The sequence below is a fragment of the Mandrillus leucophaeus genome, unplaced genomic scaffold, assembly GCF_000951045.1.
Source record: "Mandrillus leucophaeus isolate KB7577 unplaced genomic scaffold, Mleu.le_1.0 Scaffold1176, whole genome shotgun sequence".
NCBI classification, from domain to species: Eukaryota; Metazoa; Chordata; class Mammalia; order Primates; family Cercopithecidae; genus Mandrillus; species Mandrillus leucophaeus.
This window is the reverse complement of record NW_012100054.1, coordinates 434,953-454,374: the sequence shown is the minus strand read 5'-3', so window position 1 is coordinate 454,374 and position 19,422 is coordinate 434,953. Positions and strand designations below refer to the sequence as shown.

The following is a 19,422-nucleotide window of genomic DNA, read 5'->3' as shown; positions in this document are numbered from 1 at the left end:
AGTGGCCCTCCTACCCTAACCTTTTATTATGCAAATATGGCTTCTACCTGGCAGGTTGCCATGATGCCTGTACATGTGGCTTCTACCTGGCTCACCACCATGATTCCTGCACAAGGAAAAGGGAGTGGGAACTGCCCTGTTGGGTAGACCTGGTTCTTAGCCACCTGCATTTACATATGCAGGCCTGTGGCTTGCATATCAATGCTTGCAGGTCTGGTTTTTCAGGCCATTTTCTGTTAGAAAAGAAATGTTTTCTAGAACATAAAGTATAATAAAAAAAATAAATAATTTGTGGAAAAAAAGAAAAGAAATGTTTTGGGGGCTGCTTTTTTTTAGAAGTAAAAGCCTTACCGAAGACTGTTTTACCCTTTCTAGCTGCCTAAAATAATTTCTTAATAACTCCTATAATATGTCTATGTTTTTTCTAGAAGCTTATAATTTTAGCTTTTACATTTATGTCTGTGATTCATCTCAAATTAATTTATGTATGGTGTGAGATGGGGTTATGATTCATATTTTTCAACATTTTTTGTTGAAAAGGCTGTTCTTTTACTCATTATGTTAGTCAAGATTCTCCAGAGAAAGAGTCAAAAGATTTTATTTATTATTGATTGATTGATTATGGGAATTGGCTCGTGTAATTATAGAGGCTGAGAAGTCCGACCATCTGCTTTTTGCAAGCTGGTGAACCAGGAAAACTGGTGGTGTAATTCAGTCCAAGTTCAGAGACCTGAGAACCAGGAGGGCCTCTGGTGTAAGTCCTGGAGTCCCAAGGCCTGAGAGCCAGGAGCTCTGATAATCCGAGGGCAGGAGAAAAGGGATGTCCCAGCTCAAGGAAGAAGTGAGAGAGAATTTGCCCTTCCTCTACCTTTTTGTTCTACTTGGGTCCTCAGCAGATTGGAGGACGTGCACCCACCCACACTGTTGACAATGGATCTGCTTTACTCAGTCTGCTGATTCAAAAGGTAGTCTCTTCCAGGCAAACCCTCATATACACTCCCAGAAATGATGTTTTATCAGCTACCTGGACATTCCTTAGCCCAGTAAGTTGACACCTACAAATCAACCATCACACTTACTGAAGAACATTGACACCTTTGGCAAAAATTGATTGACCATTATATGTGTGGGTCTATTTCTGGACTCTTTTCTATTCCATTGATCTGTTTGCCTATTCTGACTATTTTTCTCTTGCTAACAGGGAGTCTTTTTAGACATCGTTATTATGTTGATAATTAACAACATATTAAGTGAACTACTTTTTTAAAAAGAGAAAAATAAGCCTTAGATTGAAAGACTATATCCACATTTCCTTTCTTCCTATCCAGTCACACAAATTATTCCAAGTTCTCCATACATTGATTTTGTTGACATATTTATATAAAGAGCATATTGACTACGTAATACCTGTATTTGTAGTTATTTCTAAAACTTCACCATGTGTTTTAATTTTTGCTCTTTCATATTATCCTCTAAAAAGCAGCGAGAGGCCCTCCATCCTTCACAGGATGTTGTTTATTTTTATATTCTGTAGAAATTATGGCTGATCCAGAAATTAAAGTGAGAAACCAGTGTTCCTAGCCAATGCATTCTTTAAGAGATGTTGTTGTCAACTCACTTACTTTGTATAGGGTAACTTCATTAAACAAGCTTGTAAGGGGTTCCTTGCCTCTCACTCTTGGCATAAAATGGATGTATGAAACCAGATTTTGCAGTGTGACTCAGATGTTCATCTTTATCACAAGTTAAATGTTGATGCTTTTCTGTTTGTATTTTAAAAGTGCTTTAGGGTTGACAATTTTAAAAAAACAGGCAAAAGAGTTGAGTAGAAATTTCACCAGAGAAGATATATAAATGGCCAATAAGCACATGAAGAGATGCTCAACATCATTAGTCATTAGAGAAATGCAATTAAAACCACAATAAACTATTACTTCATACCCATTAGGATGACTTTAACAAAAAAAACCACAGAGAATAAACAAGTGTTGGTGAGGATGTTAAGAAGTTGGAACTCTCATACACTGCTGGTAGGAATGTAAAATGGTACAGCCATTTTGGAAAACAGTTTCTTTTAAAGTTAAACATTTACCATATGACCCAGCAGTTGTACTTTTAGGTGCAGGAGAAATGAAAATATATCCACATAAAGACTTGTACAAAGATGTTTATGGAAGCATTATTAATAGCCAAAAGGAGATACATTTCAAATACCCATCAACAGGGTAAATGGATAAATATATGGCATATTCATACAATGGAATATTATTCAGCCATAAAACGTATGCAGTACTAATTCATGCTAAAACATGGACCTCAGAGACACTATGCTAAGTGAAAGAAGCCAGATGCAATAGACCACATACTGTTTGATTCCATTCATATGAATGTCCAGAAAAGGCAAGTCTGTAGAGACAGGAAGTAGATTAGTGCTTGCTTGAGGCTGTGGGTGGGAATGAGCAGTGACTGCAGATGGGCATGAGAAATCTTTCTGGAGTGATGGAAATGTTCTGAAATTGAATTGTAGTGGTGGTTGCACAACTCCATACATTTTCTAAGAATCATTGAAATGTACACTTTAAAATGAGTGGGTTAGTATGGTTTGTAAATCATACCTCTATAAAGTTGTGTGTGTGTGTGTGTGTGTGTGTGTGTTTTAAGGAAAAGTGTTTTATGATTGAAAAACTCGGACCTGAATTGGGTCTGAAATATCAAGGAAAAACACCAGGACCCTGCCTGAAACTTGTGGCCAAGTGGGGAATGATAAAAGCAGAACTGCTCTATATGGCATTCTAGGACTCTCAGGTTTAAGAATCAGCTTCTCCTTGAATTGAAAAACCACAGCATAAGTGCTTCTCATCAACATCAGCCATCTCTTCAGACAGTTGAGGGCTTTGAGGAAAAGGTGCTTGGTGAAACTTGGGTATTCGCATTTTATGAATAACCCTAAGCTTTGCAATTGTACCAGGTCACCATGCAGCAAGTACCAGGCATGTTTGAACGTAATTACCCCCAGCCTGCCATAACTTTCAAGCCATCTGTGCCAGTTTCACTCAGTCTGGACTAGTAAGCTCTTTCTGAAATGCTCCCCAGTCTTATTTTCCTGTCTACTAGTGTCTTCTTTTTGTGATTTTTTTTCTTAAATGTGTTGTTGTCACAGAACATTTAATTTAAATGCCACACCATCTGAGCAAAATGATTCACTGTCTTTTCTTCTGCTGACTAAACTCTCCTCCGGGAATCATGAGGTTTTTCTTAAATAGCATGCTAGTTTATCCACTTTTGTTTTTAATTTCATTTACATTTTTTAAAAAGCTTTGTGTTTGGAGGAGTCTGAGTGGAAAATTATTTATTTAGCTAGCTTGAAAAGAATTTATAAGCAAAGTTAGCTAGGTTGTCGGGAGGCTTGGGCAGACGGGTGTGGAAATAATGAAGGTGCCTCCTCTGTTGATGCTCCTAACCACCATCCCAAGGATGTGCCCTCGGGTTGTTGCTTCTGGCACCTCCTAGCCCTTCCCACACCCTCTTCCTCTCTTCCTCGCTATTTGAGGCTACGCATTTGTGAGCCATCTGGCTAGAGTAAGACAGTCGTCTGTGGCCTCAGACGTTGTTTTCTCTTGTAAAAGTTTTTCCATGTCCCATCTATCTGATCAAATGTCCTCTTTCCTGAGAGAACTGGACCTTTTGAAATGTTTTTCCCCATCATTCTAACTGCCTTATGATATTGCAACATTCAGCTCAAATATCTTAACCTGACATGTTCAAAAGCAAACTTTATGATCCCCTCTGTCCCTCTGCCCTACTTCTCTCTAAAGCAAACAACATAAAACCTTTCTCTCCTTACTGCCTTTGTATTGTGGATGGTACCTGCAGGGCTTGAAACGCTGAAGCTATCTTCAATGTTTTTTTTTTTTTAACCTGCCGTCAGACATCTGGCCTCTGCCACATTAAGTGAACCAAGCTTTCCCATGCAAATGCCCACTGTGAAATTAAAACAACAATGGTATCTTCTTTTTTTTTTATTTTTTATTTTTGCCTGCTGGATTGATAAGTATTGATAGGCATCCAGTGTAGGAGAGGGTGTGAAAAGTGCGAATTAATACAGCTCTTCTTGGGGGATATTCTGTAATCATCTAAAATGCCCAACTCCTTGATTTAGCAAGTCCATTTCTAGGAATTTATCCTATAAAAATATTCCTTAAGCACAAGAATATTTTTATAATTATGTTTATAATAGCATTATTTATATTAATGAAAATTTGGAAACATGCTAAATTTAGAAAAACTTGAGATTTCTTGTATAAATTATGGTACAAGTGTACATTAGAATAGTATAAAGCCATTACAGATGGTAGTATAGCTGTCTTTCAGTCTTTTGGAGTTATCTGGATATTTGATAGGTGCTTAACAGATCTGGCTTCCATTTTAAAAATATACTCATGTATTATTTTATAACATTATACATGACATTTTCTTCTAGATAACCTACAAATACGGCATCTATCATTCTTACTACATCCTAATAAAAATCACCTCAGTGACTTCTGGTCAAACATGATGAATTAAGCATTTATTTACATATTTAAGCGTTTATTTAAGTATTTCTCTTCCCACCAAAATTGCAGGAAGGGAATTGAAAAGTTTAAACTCATAGGACAAATGGAATTGGAACAGAATTAATAGTACATGAGAGATACCAACAAGGGTTTGGAAGATAAGAAAGCAGATGGTCAGTGGTGACTGAATTAACAGAAGAGAGAGAACAAACATTCCCCTGCCAGAGGGGAAGGGAGGTGTCAGTAGGAAACAAGCTGATTTGTGCCACAGAATTCTAGAAAGGCTCTGGAGCTGGAGGCACCTGGTTTCTTGGAAGGCAGGCGGGCAGATGAGGTTAGCAATTTTCGTTCTGTTTGAAGGCCTCTGTAAGAGCAGTCAACCCTACAGGTTCCCTCCTCCACCTTAAGCAGCAAGAGTGCTGTCTGTCTTCCACCTCCCCACCTTCTCCCTCCAGCCTGGCAGGGAGTATGCTCTGGGAACCACAGGGGTTCTGGGCTTCAGAACTGCAAGGCTAGCAGAAGAGGTCAGGCCCAGGTGTGGCACTGAAAACAGGGTAATTACAGTCTGCGTGCGTACCAGAATGGTGAGACCCCAGGCCCCACCTCTCCCTCTGTTCCCACGAAAGCTGCAGCAAGGTCTTTACCCCTCAGGCGAGGCATTGAACAATCTTAGAGAAAATGAACAGCCCTTGAGAAAAAGGACCTCTGTCCAAATACTGACATTGGGAGGCCCAAGGAAAAAGCCAGCTTGTCCCCATCACACTGGTGATAAGCCCTGCCACAGAGCTTCCAGTCAGCCTCACCTCAGTTCTGAATATGAACAGGCAGTTGAGGATTACTAGACATTTGAGGAAAGCCTCTTACATGAAAAGGCAGAGCCCAAACCGAGGGAAACAAAAACTCCAAGGAAACAGAGACAAGGCAGAGCAGAAGAAAATGTCAAAATAATGATCATTATCATCCTCAGGGAGATGCGAAAAGACACTGTGCACATAAAATCAAAGCAGGATACTAAAAACAAAGGAAACAACAAGGAAAACACTGTTGGAAATTAAAAGCTTGGTAATAGAAATGAAAAAAATTATTGTTAGGGCTGGGAGATAAACTTGAAGATACTCAGCAGGTAGAACAAAATAAGTGGTTGAATATTGAAGAGAAAAGATAAGAATATTAGAGAATCCTATCAGGGAAGTCCAAGTCTGACTAGTGAGAGTTCTAGAAAGAAAGAACAGGGAATTTGGAGAGGAGGGAATTATCAAAGAAATAACACTCAGCACAAATGAGTGAAGGAAGATAAACACCAAGGTGCATCTTTGTTAAATTTACTCACAAAAATCCTACAAGTCTCTGCAGGGGAGGACAATCACATAGAAGGGGGAAGAACAGCTTCAGCCTGTTGCTGGAAGCTAGAAGGCAGTGGAGCAAAGCCTTTGGAGGTCTGAGAAAACCATTTTAAAGCTGCAATTCTGTGCCTTGCAAAACTGGCAGACAAGTGCTGAGTACAGAATAAAGACATTTTCAGAGATGTACTATCTTAAACTTTTAATCTCTGTACTCCCTTTGTAAGAAAACTAAAGGAGGATGATCTCCAGAAAAATGAAGGAATAAAACAAGCAAGGAGAATGACATAGAATCCCTGGGAACGGGGGTTCCTGAATTGGTGAAGAAGCAAAGTCTCAGCCCACAGCTGTGCTGCAGGCCTTGAGAGTGGCCAGTCCAGACTGGATAGAGGGTGGGCAGGAGGAAGGAGAGCTCCAGAATGGGTGTTTCCAAGGAGAGAATGGAATTGATAGAATACTGGTGCCTGGCCAGTATTGAGACGGGTTTTAGTGTTAGGCACATAAAAAACTAAGCTAACCCAAAGAACAAGGCAGGGCCGGGCGTGGTGGCTCACGCCTATAATCCCAGCACTTTGGGAGGCCGAGACAGGCAGATCAGTTGAGGTCAGGAGTTTGAGACCAGCCTGACCAACATGGTGAAACCTCGTCTCTACTAAAAAGACAGAATTAGCTGGGCGTGGTGGTGGGCACCTGTAATCCCAGCTACTTGGGGGGCTGAGGCAGGAGAATAGATTGAGCCTGGGAGGCAGAGGTTGCAGTGAGCTGAGATTGCGCCATTGCACTCCAGCCTGGGCAACAAGGGCGAAACTCCATCTCAAACAAAACAACAACAACAACAAAAAGGCAATTATTAGCTTTAGGAAAAATGAAAAAAAAATTAGCCCAGCAGTGAAAAATTTAATATTCATGTGGGCGTAGTCATGAAAATCTTGAATATGGATTTAACCAGAATTTTTGACAGAGGAATAGGGGGAATAACAGAAAGCAAAGAGGTAAAGTTGAAAAGGGCTAAGTCAAGAAGTAGCAGCATAAGCATATAATATATGAAGCAACAAGGAAATAAATTTCAGGCAAAATGTCTGAAAGAATTACACTGGTTGCTTCTGAGGAGTGGCTGTCAGGGGCAGGAAGAGGGCAAGGACTTATTTCCCATTGCTGTTATAAACGATGGACATACTTTTATATTGTAAACTGTGGACATACTTTTAATATAAGAATTGGATTTGAAAACAATTTTAGTTCTCTCTTGTAGCAATTTAATGCTACCATGTAAAGCCTGTCTTTTACTCATTTAAGGGAACATTCGATACTCACGTACACATCTGTTCTGTTTTAAATGTGCTTGCTTCTTTACTCTGATTTCTCTTATTCCAGAAGGGAAGAGCTTTTTGTTTCATTCCTAATAAAATATTAGCATAGCTGGGCGCAGTGGTTCATGCCTATAATCCCAGCACTTTGGGAGGCCAAGACGGGTGGATCAGAGCACCCTGGCCAACATGGTGAAACCCTGTTTCCACTAAAAACACAAAAAATTAGCCGAGCGTGGTGGCGCGTGCATGTAGTCCCAGCTACTTAGGAGGCTGAGGCAGGGGAATCGCTTGAATCCGGGAGGCAGACGTTGCAGTGAGCCAATATCATGCCACTGCACTCCACTCCAGCCTGAACAACATAGAAAGACAACGTAAAAAAAAAAAAAAAAAAAAACACACAAGAAAGAAAAGAAAAAATTAGTATAATTTTGTGCTCCTGACCCATAAAAGATTTATCAGATGAAATTCCAGTTTATGGAGATATTTTCTTGAAAATATTTCAGATTTGTTTCTTAGATTATTGCGTAGAAGTCAGTTCTGTCCTATAAACATTTTTGAAAAAATATATACATGTGTCATTGAGGAGAAAACATGGGCCAGGTATGGTGGCTCATGCCTGTAATCCCAGCACTTTGTGAGGCTGAGGCGGGGGGGGGGATCACCTGAGGTTAGGAGTTCGAGACTAGCCTGACCAATATGGTGAAACCCCATTTCCAATAAAAATAAAAAAATTACCTGGTCATGATAGTGGGTGCCTGTAGGTAGTCCCAGCTACTTGGGAGGCTGAGGCAGGAGAATCACTTGAACCTGGGAGGAGGAGGTTGCAGTGAGCTGAGATCGTGCCACTGCACTCCAGCCTGGGCAACAGAGCCAGACTGTCTCAAAAAACAAAACAAAACAAAAAAAAACCATGGGTGTTGTATGACAAAAAGGCTCCTAGCTATAAGGGCAAAAGTCTCCCCCAGCTTTTATGTCTATTACCTTTAAGAATATCTGCCAGACAATATGTACTAGTGGTTTAGCCTACGGATGCTTTTTCTCCAGGAATCTCCACCTGTCATGTCTGTCTTCTGGATTAATTTATGTTGACAACTTCTGGAGAATTGAAAGAATGCCCTAAAATGGCTTAAGTACTTTGTTTCAGTTTTCAAAGGTATAAAGAAATTGACTGGGTGACGGAGCGAGACCCTGTCTGTCTCTCACACACATACACACACACACACAATCCTTTATACATGGGTTGAGGGAATATAACAAAGCAGACTACTTAGAATGGGCATATGAACAAACTGTTGGTGCCATCTCTCACATGTCTTAGTGGAACCCCCAACTTCCCCCAGGGAGGCACTGCCAGGTTCTGGGTCACATGAACCCTTGGAGTTTATGTTTTATCCTAGTTTGATACACACACACACACATGCACACACATATATGTGTGCATGTTGCTGTGCTAGCAGCTGGTATTTGATGAATACTTGTTGGATTTGCAAAACAAATAAATAGCAAAGAAAATCCCAAAACTATTCACAGATCTGAGACCAAAATATATGAAGATAGGAAACTTCTCCATCTCCATCTTCACCTTCATTGTGCTTTTGGGATGCCTGGCTGCCAGTGGCATGTGGGTTCAATTACTCAGACACAGATGACTGGAACATTCCTGTCTGTGCAAGGTTCACAGTCCACTGCAGGACCAGATGCACACCGCAGACATCTGTGAGACCTGTGGATGCTGAGGAGGTACTGAAGGGGCAGAGGGAACAGTGGACTCTGTCTCTGGGAGGTGAAAGAGGGAAGATAACACCCCCTCAGGTCTAGGAATTGGGTGGGAGAGGATGAGTTCCTAGAGAAAGGTGTATTTGGCCCCAACTTTGAAATTGGAGCGGAAGTTAATAGTCTGAGAAGGGAAGAAAGAATATTCCAGGCAGGGAATTTACATACGACCTCACAGAGGTGGGAAAGGAAAGGGGCCAGGTATGTTTGAGGATGGACAGAATTATCCCAAGACAAAGGGCTGGGGGGTAGATGAGGCCAGAATGTCAGCCTGGGGTGGGCCTGGTACCCTATGATTCTAAGGAGTTTGGACTTCATTCTGCAGGTAATACGGAGCCCTTCTGTTATTCTTTCATTCTTTTATTCATTCAACAGCTATTTATTCATTCAACCTGTGGTTGTTGGGAATTCAATGGGGCAGCTTCAAACATTAGAGGAGAGGCCTAGAGGTTCTAAGGCCAGGGTGGCCCTGTGTCCACATTTGTCCTGAACACTTCTGAAGTGTACTTGTCATCCAGGGCATCTCATATGATTTACCGTTTGTCACGGATTTTTCATTGTTTTAAAATAAGTATTACCTTCTTTCCCTTTTTTATAGTCATTTTAAGGACTTTAGAAATATTACTCTTAATAGTTGCTTTAAAATAATCTAGGATGGGTTTGGTAGAGCTTCACTTAGTACTTCCACCTTTTACCATGGTCTTGTCTAGAAGTGTTTCACACACATATGCAGTGCCCAGAGTTCTCCTTCAACACATGGCAAATGCGAAAGACAACCAGTGATAACCTGTCTCTCCTTTCCCAGCACAACTAACACCTTTCAAGGACAGCAGGCGGGGCGCACACTGATCACATGAAACAGCTTGGGCTTCAGCCACTAGATACTGCTACTCCTTCCAGTCTCAGGTTGTGGAGGGCTGAGCATTTGCTGCTGCTGCTCCTTGCAGCCACAGGAGGTGCCAGTGCTGTGATTGATGCCAGGCCTGGTAAGGTGCCCGAAGCACCAGGCTCACACCAGCTGGTTCAGTGGGAAGCATGGGAAAGTACAGCTTCACTGCACATGTACGATGGATTGGGAAATGGGGACTCTTACTATAGAGTATATAGAATATCCTGGATGCTCTCGCCTAGAGTATTTTTGAAATTCATTGCTCGGTGTGTATCCACAGCTCTTTATCTTATCATTTGGTAATGCTTTTAAAAAGTGTTTTGCTGTAAACCCTTTCAGGAGCAAATGGCTTTAAAAAAAAAAAAAAGCTCCTGTTTAGAGAAAAACTGAGTAGTGAATTTCCAGTTTTCTCAAGAACGTGGATGAGGAATGTATAACTTGCTAGAAGATTTGCCACCACTAATGTCCACCGTAGGATCTCAGGGTATCATTGGCCAAAGGAAAACTGCAAGACAAATGTATGTGAAAAGGAATACTCTTCATTTTCAACGTTGTCTCTTTCCCAACCAAAACCTAAGGCGGCAGCTCTTGGCACGATTGCCTGTCTCCTCATCCTGCTGCATCTACCGTAGCCTTCCTGCTTCTCCGGGTTCTGCTTTGTTGTTCCTTCACGTTTTTCCCATTTGCCTTTCCACTTGGCGGACTTGAGTCTGGACACCCTCCCCCTGCCGAAGGGCAGGGCCTGGCCCAGCCAGGATCTTTCTGACTTCTTCATGCTTAGGCAGCATTTGCACAAGAAGCGTAACCTGAAGTCCTGTCTCTTGTTTGTTTTGTAACCAAGTCTTCATTCATTCAGCTCAAGAAGTACTAGTGGCTGCTGATTGCCTGTCACCCCAGCTGACCAGCCACAGATAAAGGACTCAGGGGTGATAACTCAGAGATGGTAACAGGGGCTCGAGGGCCTAGTTACACTTTTGCAGCGGCCATGGAAATTACAGCATGTGCCTCGATGATTCTGAATTTTCTCACCTTTGTGGTGGCTCCAGATCATCCACGTCTACTCAAAAGTGAGGTGCTTTGACCTGAATTCAGCCCATGGTACTCCAAGCAGTCTACAGTTAGGCAAAGCTGGTACCTCCCTTACTATTCACACAGCCTGTGTCGGCTTCCTTGGTGGCCACGTCACACTGTTGATTCCTAGAGAGCCTGTAGGGACCCCAAACAACAAGGGTGTCTATACAGTTACCTGCTACAGAGGTGCTGGGTAAGGACACCTGGTGAATGTCACTATCCATTTTTTAATCAGGGTAATTAACACAAAATGCAAAACGGCTCTAACAAACAACCCCCCAGTCTCAGTGGCCTAATGCAACACAGTCCAGTGCAGTGGGAGAGCTGTTCTGGGCAGCTCTCCTTTAAGCACTGACTCCTCCTTGTGTGGCTCCGTTGTCTTCTAGCACCTCCACGTTTCTTCTATTGAATCCCCTCCTTAGAGCAAAAAGAGAACTCCAAAAGGATTGCACGGGGTGTATTAGGCTAGGGCTGGAGGGAATGGGTGCATCACTTCCATCCACATTCCATTGACCAGGACCCAGACTCATGGCCCCAGCTTAACTGCAAGGGAGGCTGGGAAATGTCGACTCCATGTGTGACCTGAGAAGAAACAAGGTTTGGGAGCATCTCCTCAGCCTCTGCCACAGTCAGGTCATGGAAAAACACAGCAAAGTGGAAATCAGGTGACCTGAGTTCTGCCATTGACTTTCTGGGTGGCCTTAGGCAAGTCATCATAACCGCTCTCAGCCATTTCTTCCTCCCTGTAAGGATCTTAATGATGCTTGCCCTGTGCTTGTGAGTTTACATTGTTATATAAAGGTATGTGCTAGTAAGAGGAGTCACGGCCTGCACTATTTTTTTTATAAGATTATAAGGATCCCAGTCATTTATTCAGTGAATATTTTCTGAGCATCTATAGTAGCCAAGCATTGGACAAACTGTAGACCCACAGACAAACTGTTCTCTGTAGCTTACATTCTGATGGTGAGACAGATGATAAATAATCTGTGAAGAAATAAGAGGGCTGTGTGATCTAAGTGACTAGGGGTGCTCAGGATAGGCTTCTCTGAAACAGTGACTCTTGAGCTGACCTAGATGATGAGGTGGAGTCAGACCCGTGAATATCAGGGAGAAGGCTGTGCCAGGCAGAGGACCAGGCTGTGCAAAGGCCCTTAGGTAGAAACCAGCTCAGAGGGCGCCTTGAACAGAAAAGTGGCATGACAGCCAAGTTGTTGCTTGAAGGAGAAAGATGAGAGATAAGGGGATATATCATGCAGTGTTTTAACCTCTCTGTGCCTCAGTTTCCTCACCTGTAAACTGTAAAGTTGGGCTAATAATAATACCAACTTCATAGGGTTGCTGTAAGGGATTAAATGAAGTGATGAGTATATAGTGCATAGAAAAATACCTGACACCTGATGTTCAGTAAGAGTGTGAACTATAATTAAGGTGAAGATTGTATTCTAAAGTGCAGCGGGAAAGTTTTGGGTGGTTTTCAGTGGTTATCTCCACTGGTGTCTTCATGCTGGGCTCAAGGTGGATGGGAGTTTCCACGCTCCTTCTGGACATCCAGGGGTAAAGTTTTTTTGGTGAAATCCCCAAAAACAAAAGAAAATGTTCAAAACATCACGTTATTTCTGCTAATCAATATATGTTTTATTTTTTAAACATGTATAAGATTTACATTTAAAAAAGTAGTATTGAAATGTACCTAGAATATAGATGAATAAGATCTTGTAAGCTTCTGATTTATCCCCCTCTAGAAAGACTGCCAAATATTTGTACATAACTTGTCTATAGATCTTTCTGGAATACCTTTGGAGGTACATGAGAGAGGTGACACTGAGTGGCTGTGCCTCGAGCTTTACGTAGATAAACTGTGGTCTTCATTTTAGAATGCACGTTCCCAAAGGTTTGTTTGTGGAAGAGGGAAATTGTAGAAGATTAGAATGATGGCTTAAAAAAAAATCACATGTGCTGCAAACACAGTTCTTTTTGATCCAAGTAGTAAATGATGTGTTTGGGGAGGAAAAGCTGCAGACACAAAGGAGCATTCCCATTCCTGCAGAAACGCACTCCTCCACACAGAAGCTGGCCTCCTATTTTCATTTCGCTCATAGTGTCCTAAAAATGCAAACCATCAGCTTAAAATGCAGTTCCTCTGTCCTCTGGCAGGAGCCCCGGCATCGAGAGCCTTGGCATGTTTGCCTGTGACAGTGAGGACATCCCAGGAGCTGTGGGGTGAGTTGAGGTCACTGTGGAAGCTCTAGGTTTTGGCCCACACAGGACTTTGCTGTTGATAGGAAAAAACACAAACATCGAATTGTTTTTCTGCAGGCAGATAATGAATACCCAAGTCAATATAATCTCACAAAACAGTAGCTTCATCTGATTGCCACCAAAAAAGCACCTTGAGTTTCTGCGTTAAGTGTTAGCATTTACAGGAGATTTGAAATATAAAGTTTCCAAAAAGATATTCATCTTCTTTTTGCAAAGAATGGCTTAGAAAAGAGGGTGGTCTTTTGGAGCTCCGCTGCCAGGCAAGGCAGGATATATTAGAATGAAAGAGGTAGAGCCAGCAGTAGGTATATTGTCTGTGATTTGTGCAAGGAAACTGGTGATTTGTTGAGTACCTAATGGGTTATTCATTTAACAAATATTTTTAATGTTAAGCTTCAACTTGGGGCCATGTCAGATCCTGGTAATGCAACAGTGAACAAGGCAGAAAGGATCCTTGCCTTCTCGAGCTTGAGCTTCATAACATACAGTGAGTGAGTGGGCTGAGCCTGCCCGTGCTCACAGACCTGAGGGGTGCACTGCTAATTGGACAGAGCCCACCTTGGGGTTTGGGGGTGTCTAGTCATGTCTCCAGGAGGAAGTGACCTTGAAACTGAGACCCTAAGCATGAGTGAGAGAAAGGCAGAAGTGGGAACATGTTCCAGGTGGAAGGAATAGCTTGTGAAGGTCCTATGTATTTTTATTTTTCCTTCTTCTCTTCTTCCTCAGCCAGAAAATTCAAGGATGCCCAGGTTGTGGAGTTATATGTACAACATTATCCCATTTTCCTTTTTAAAACAGGGTCTCTCTGTCCTCCAGGCTAGAGTGCAGTGGTGTGATCATGGCTCACTGCAGCTTTGATGTCCCAGGCTCAAGTAATCCTCACACTTCAGCCTCCTAAGTAGCTGGGACTACAGGCATGCACCACCACATCCAGCTAAATTTTTAAATTTTTTGTAGAGACACGATGTCCCTACGTTGCCCACGCTGGTCTTGAACTCTTGGACTCCAGCGATCCTCCTGCCTTGGCCTCCCAAAGTATTAAGATTACAGGCATGTATACATAATGTATACATAAATATTTATGTTATAGATATACATATTTATGTGTGTGTGTGTATGTATATACTCACACACACACATACACACATACACACACAAATATTTTGATCAGCATGGAAGGAAACCCACTAAATTTGTAACAGTGGTTGCTTCTGAGGAAGGAGGAGGAAATGGGGCCTGGGATGAAGGCAAAGGAAATCTTATTTTTATCTGAAATGTTTTATTTACTTCATTAAAGGAGACTTAAAAAATATATTAAGAAAATGTTAACAAAAGTCAATTTCGTGTTTGGTATCCAGGTGTTATATTATTCTGTGTATCTTTCTGGTTTTTTTTTTTTTTTTGCCATTCTTAACAAAGAAACTTCAAGGATACGAACTGTAGATTCTCTAAGTGGAAAGGCCATCTTCAGAGAATATTCTTTCTAAAGTCCTTTAGAATGACAATCAGGAGCTCTTATCAAAGCTTGCTTCAGAGGGCATCAGACAATCTTGATCACTCATATAAAAATGAAGAACAGATGTTGTGTTATACTGAAAAGGTTCACAGCAGTATGCATCTCATTTGCAATAGAATTTCTCTCTGGCCTTCAGTGCAAGATGACATTTGTCTCTGATTATAGGAGACTCACACGGGTAGAGATTACCTCTGCATCCTTCTTTCAAAAGAAACTTTGCCGGGGTTGTTCGGGTCAGCATGTGTTCAAAATTGCAATGATGTAACCCAGTTTCTATTGATGATCATATCTGTGTCTCATTCTCAAATTTTCATTGCCATGGGAACAGGTACAAAACTTTTCGGAACAAATGATTTATTTTATTGAGAATGAGCATCCAAGTCCTGTAGTTAATTTCAACACCTGTCTACAGGAGAGAGTCGACAGAATTGTCTAAATAGTGTCAGAGGACTAAGAACCTGCCAATGAAACATGATTATATCTCCCTGTTCCTCTGCTCATTGAAATCGTCTAAAGCCTCCAGGACAGTCTTCCTCACTTCTTGCAAATTTTAACTCCTGGTTCACTGTCACTGTCTTCAACACTCTTCCTTGTCCTAATCCACTATAATTTCAGTATCTATATGGGTGATCTTCTCAGGTCTTTAACCTCCTCTCCGCCAAAGAGCGTATCCTCCATAATTCCTCAGCCTCCCACCTCCACTGCTACTTTGTCCTTACTCCACCACAGTCTTGGTTGTTACTGTCCTCACCCCACTGGGTCCTGATTTCCATCCTAACCCAGTTTGGATTGCATGGCACGTCATTAGGGTCATTCTCTTGCCTATGTCTTCAACTCCCTTGTCCCTCTGTCCCGCTATATCCTCACTTGGCAAAGCTCACCACTCTCCCCTACTGCTTACATCCAACTCTCCACCTGCCCTGTACCTCCGCCCACGGAGCTGAATGTGGCTGGGGAAGAAGACCACGAACAAACAAAAACTAATACCTCCACCGTGCAGAGAGGTCTTAATTTTAATTCATTTACTTCAAGTGGGCCCCCAGCAGTCCTGGTACTCCTGCTGCATTTCCTTAATCCATTTCCTCACTTTCTCTTCTGTTATCAGATTCCCAGTAGCTCCTCTGTCTTCCACATTTGCTGCTGATGACCTTGTTTTCTATTTCACTAAGAAAAGCAATCCAGAAAAAAAATTCTATATGCTTTCACCACCTCATTTACTGACCTACCTACATCTGCCTTCCCTCCTCTCACTGAGCAAAACTGTCCATGCTCCTATTAAGGCCAACTCCACAGCTGTTCCTTCTGTAGATCAGATCCCTCTTTGCCTGCTCAAGGACATCTCTTAAGCAATCCTCCCTCTCTTTTGCTTCATCAGTTTTACTCTCTCTACAGAATCCTTCCCATCAGCATGCAAACATGCCTTAGGAAGCACCCATTGCAAAAACCCTGCCTAGACCCCATATCCCCTTCCGGCTATCCCCATATTACTCTGTTCATCTTTACAGCAAAACTCCTTCAAAAGCTTGTCTATATTTATTGTCACCATTTCCTCTCACCCCATTTTCTCATGATCCTTCTCTTATCCAGTGTTCTCCCCATGGTGCCACCAAAACAGCTTTGTCAGCATTACCAGTGACTTCTGGTTGATCAACTTCTGTGTTGCTGAATCCGCTGGTCTTTCTCAGCAGCAGTGCTTAACTCAGTTGCCCATTCATTCCTCCTTGACGTACTCTCTTCGCCTGGCTTCCGGACGCCACACGCTTTGGTTGCCTCCTACTTGCTGACTCTGTCTCTATTGTGGTTTGACCTCTTCACAGACTTGATGACATTGGAGTGTTCCAGGCCTCTATACTTAGACCTCTTCCTTTTTTTCTATCACATTCACTCTGGGAGTGACTTCACCAAGTTTCATAGCTTTGAGTTACTTAATCCCCTATACATTTACACAAATAGTCACTGTTCATGCAAGAAAAAAACAAATTAGTTTGAGATTCTTTTCATGGCTAGGACTTTTTCAGTGATTCATAGAGAGCCTGCTTATATTTAAGATTACAGATGTGGCATCGTATTTTGATAACTTTCTGATCATTGTACAAATAGAGGTTGTGCGCAAAACAATAAACAAAGCAAAAGACAGGAAGTTCTACAAGAGACATCTTGGTGATAATGTTTAAAATTTAATTTGTTCTTTATGCTATTAGCTTCTTAAGCTGTTGTAAGTTCTTTGGAACTCTGATATTCACACCACTGAGATAAGCTTCTAGGAATTAGAATGCAACCATGGCAAAGCCAAACATGTCCCTTTTGGGGACTATGCCTTTACAGTTTCTACCATGAGGTGTGTAGATGTGTTTGACACAAAAATTAGCACTGAAAACTCTTCATCTTACCGTAGGAAAATAAAATATATGACACTGCACTTACCAACATGGGGAAGCCACGTTGATGTCAAAACATCTATTGACCCTTGAGTCTGAAATAGTTAATTAAGATAAATATAAACCAACCACTTTTGATTGTGTGTGTTTGGATTTTTCAGTTTGGTTTTTTTAATCACTGAGTTTTGTTATATGTAAGTTTTTACAGAATGGAATTCTCCACTATTAAGTGGAGACCTCATCTGATTAAAGGAGTAAAACAATTATGATCAAGACTTTATGACTGAACAACTTGAATGAAAAAATTAAAAGGTGGTGTGAACTGGGAAAGAAATGGGGCTTTTGTAACCTAAGAATCCTACCAAATGCTTTTATAGCCATTTTTTTTCTACCTACTCAGGGAATAAGGAAGGAACCATCATTAAGAATTTTATGGGGAAATTATGACGAATAAAATATGAGAAAATGAAAGCTTATCTTTTTCTTCATTAGTGCCTTGTGTTTCAAGGCTTCCTGACATATAAAGTCTTCACCTGGAAAACAAGTGAACACAAAACTCAGTGACATTCAGAAGAGATGATTCAGCAATTACTCAGTTCGTTTATTCAGTATAGTTAGTTCATCTGGATGTTTCAGGACCCAAAGTGAATTACCTGTAAATTAACTACACAATTGCCAAATAAATTCTTTATTTTGAACTTCATAGAAACATTTTATACACAGGCATTGAGTGTGTTCTACTGTATTATTTGTAAGAAATGATATTTTAAAATGTTTCTTTGCTAAGCAGTATCTCTAGGTGCCATGGTGTTTTAGAATATGCAGATATATGCTAAGGTCCAATCAGGACTGGTATTCTTTCTATGCAATGACTCATCCATTAATAAGACTGATCTAATATTTTGCAGCTTTGTTGAGGTAAGTTCTTAAGGAATAAGATTGTGAATCCTGGAGAATTGTGGAATTTGTCAAAAGAAAATAAGTACTTAAATTTTTTAGGAATGCAATATGCTAGAAAACTTCCCTTGGGTTGGTTCAGATGTGAGAGAGGAAAAAGCATTATCTTGGATATTATACTTTAATCTACACACTGAAGTAAGTGACTAGATGTCAAAGCCTCAGATATTGTTTTCATGACAGTTTTCTAATTGGCCCTTTTCTTGGCAGGTTCCCGAAGGAAAAGTAGTCGTTCTTAATTTCCGATTCATAGACCTTGAGAGTGACAACCTGTGCCGCTATGACTTTGTGGATGTGTACAATGGCCACGCCAATGGCCAGCGCATTGGCCGCTTCTGTGGCACTTTCCGGCCTGGAGCCCTTGTGTCCAGTAGCAACAAGATGATGGTGCAGATGATTTCTGATGCCAACACTGCTGGCAATGGCTTCATGGCCATGTTCTCCGCTGCTGAACCAAACGAAAGAGGTACTGTTTCCACATAATGGCAATAACAACAGTAATGTTGGTTCACTGTTCTTGGCACCTGATAGTTATTTACTCCTTTAAAGCTTAAGAGTAGTTCTCAAAGAGCTAGTGAATGCCATCAAACCATGACAAGACCAATAAAGAAAGAAATCAGCCTTTAAAGTCCACATGCATTCTTGTAAAAAATCAAATATAGAAATTCATAGAGTAAAAATGTGGAGCTTGCATACATAAGCACACATGCAAATGTACAAACACACTCCTTCACCACTCCATAGTCCCTTCTCCAGAAATAGCCATGGCCAGTGGTTCCCATACCTTTCTATGTGTGCTTACTTTTATTTGAGTGCTTGTACAATAGCTTTTAAAAAATAAAAGTGGAGGCCAGGCGTGGTGACTCATGTCCCACGACTCAATCGTGGTCTCAATCCCAACTCAATCCCAACACTGGGGGACCAAGGGCAGGTGGGTCTCTTGAGCTCAGGAGTTCAAGACCAGCCTGGGCAAAATGGTGAAACCCCATCTATACAAAAAATACAAAAATTATCTGGGTGTGGTAGCACACACCTGTTGTCCCAGCTACTTAGGAGGCTGAGGTAGGAGAATCACCTGAGCCCAGGGACTTCACGGCTGCAGTGAGCCGTGATCATGCCACTGTGCTGCAGCCTGGGTGGCAGAGTGAGACCCTGTCTCAACAACAAATATGTATATATATATACACACACACACACACACACACACACACACATGCTTATTTATATGGAGACATACATTCATATTATTTTACAGCCTTTTCTTTTTACTTAACGCTAGGTCTTAGGATATTTTCATGTTAGTACATGTCTCCTAAGGGTAGAAATCTCTACTTTTGAAAGATCACTGCAGTGGGCAATATTTGTATGTT

At 41.4% G+C, this 19,422-nt stretch overlaps 1 protein-coding gene across 1 annotated transcript in view; it reads left to right on the top strand.

Moving 5' to 3' along the window:
• PCOLCE2 (procollagen C-endopeptidase enhancer 2) overlaps positions 1-19,422 on the top strand; it is a 72,290-nt gene that overhangs the window by 21,880 nt on the left and 30,988 nt on the right. Inside the window, exon 3 of the mRNA XM_012001296.1 lies at positions 18,263-18,518. Coding sequence (XP_011856686.1) covers positions 18,263-18,518 — 256 coding nt within the window. The remainder of the gene's footprint in view (positions 1-18,262; positions 18,519-19,422) is intronic.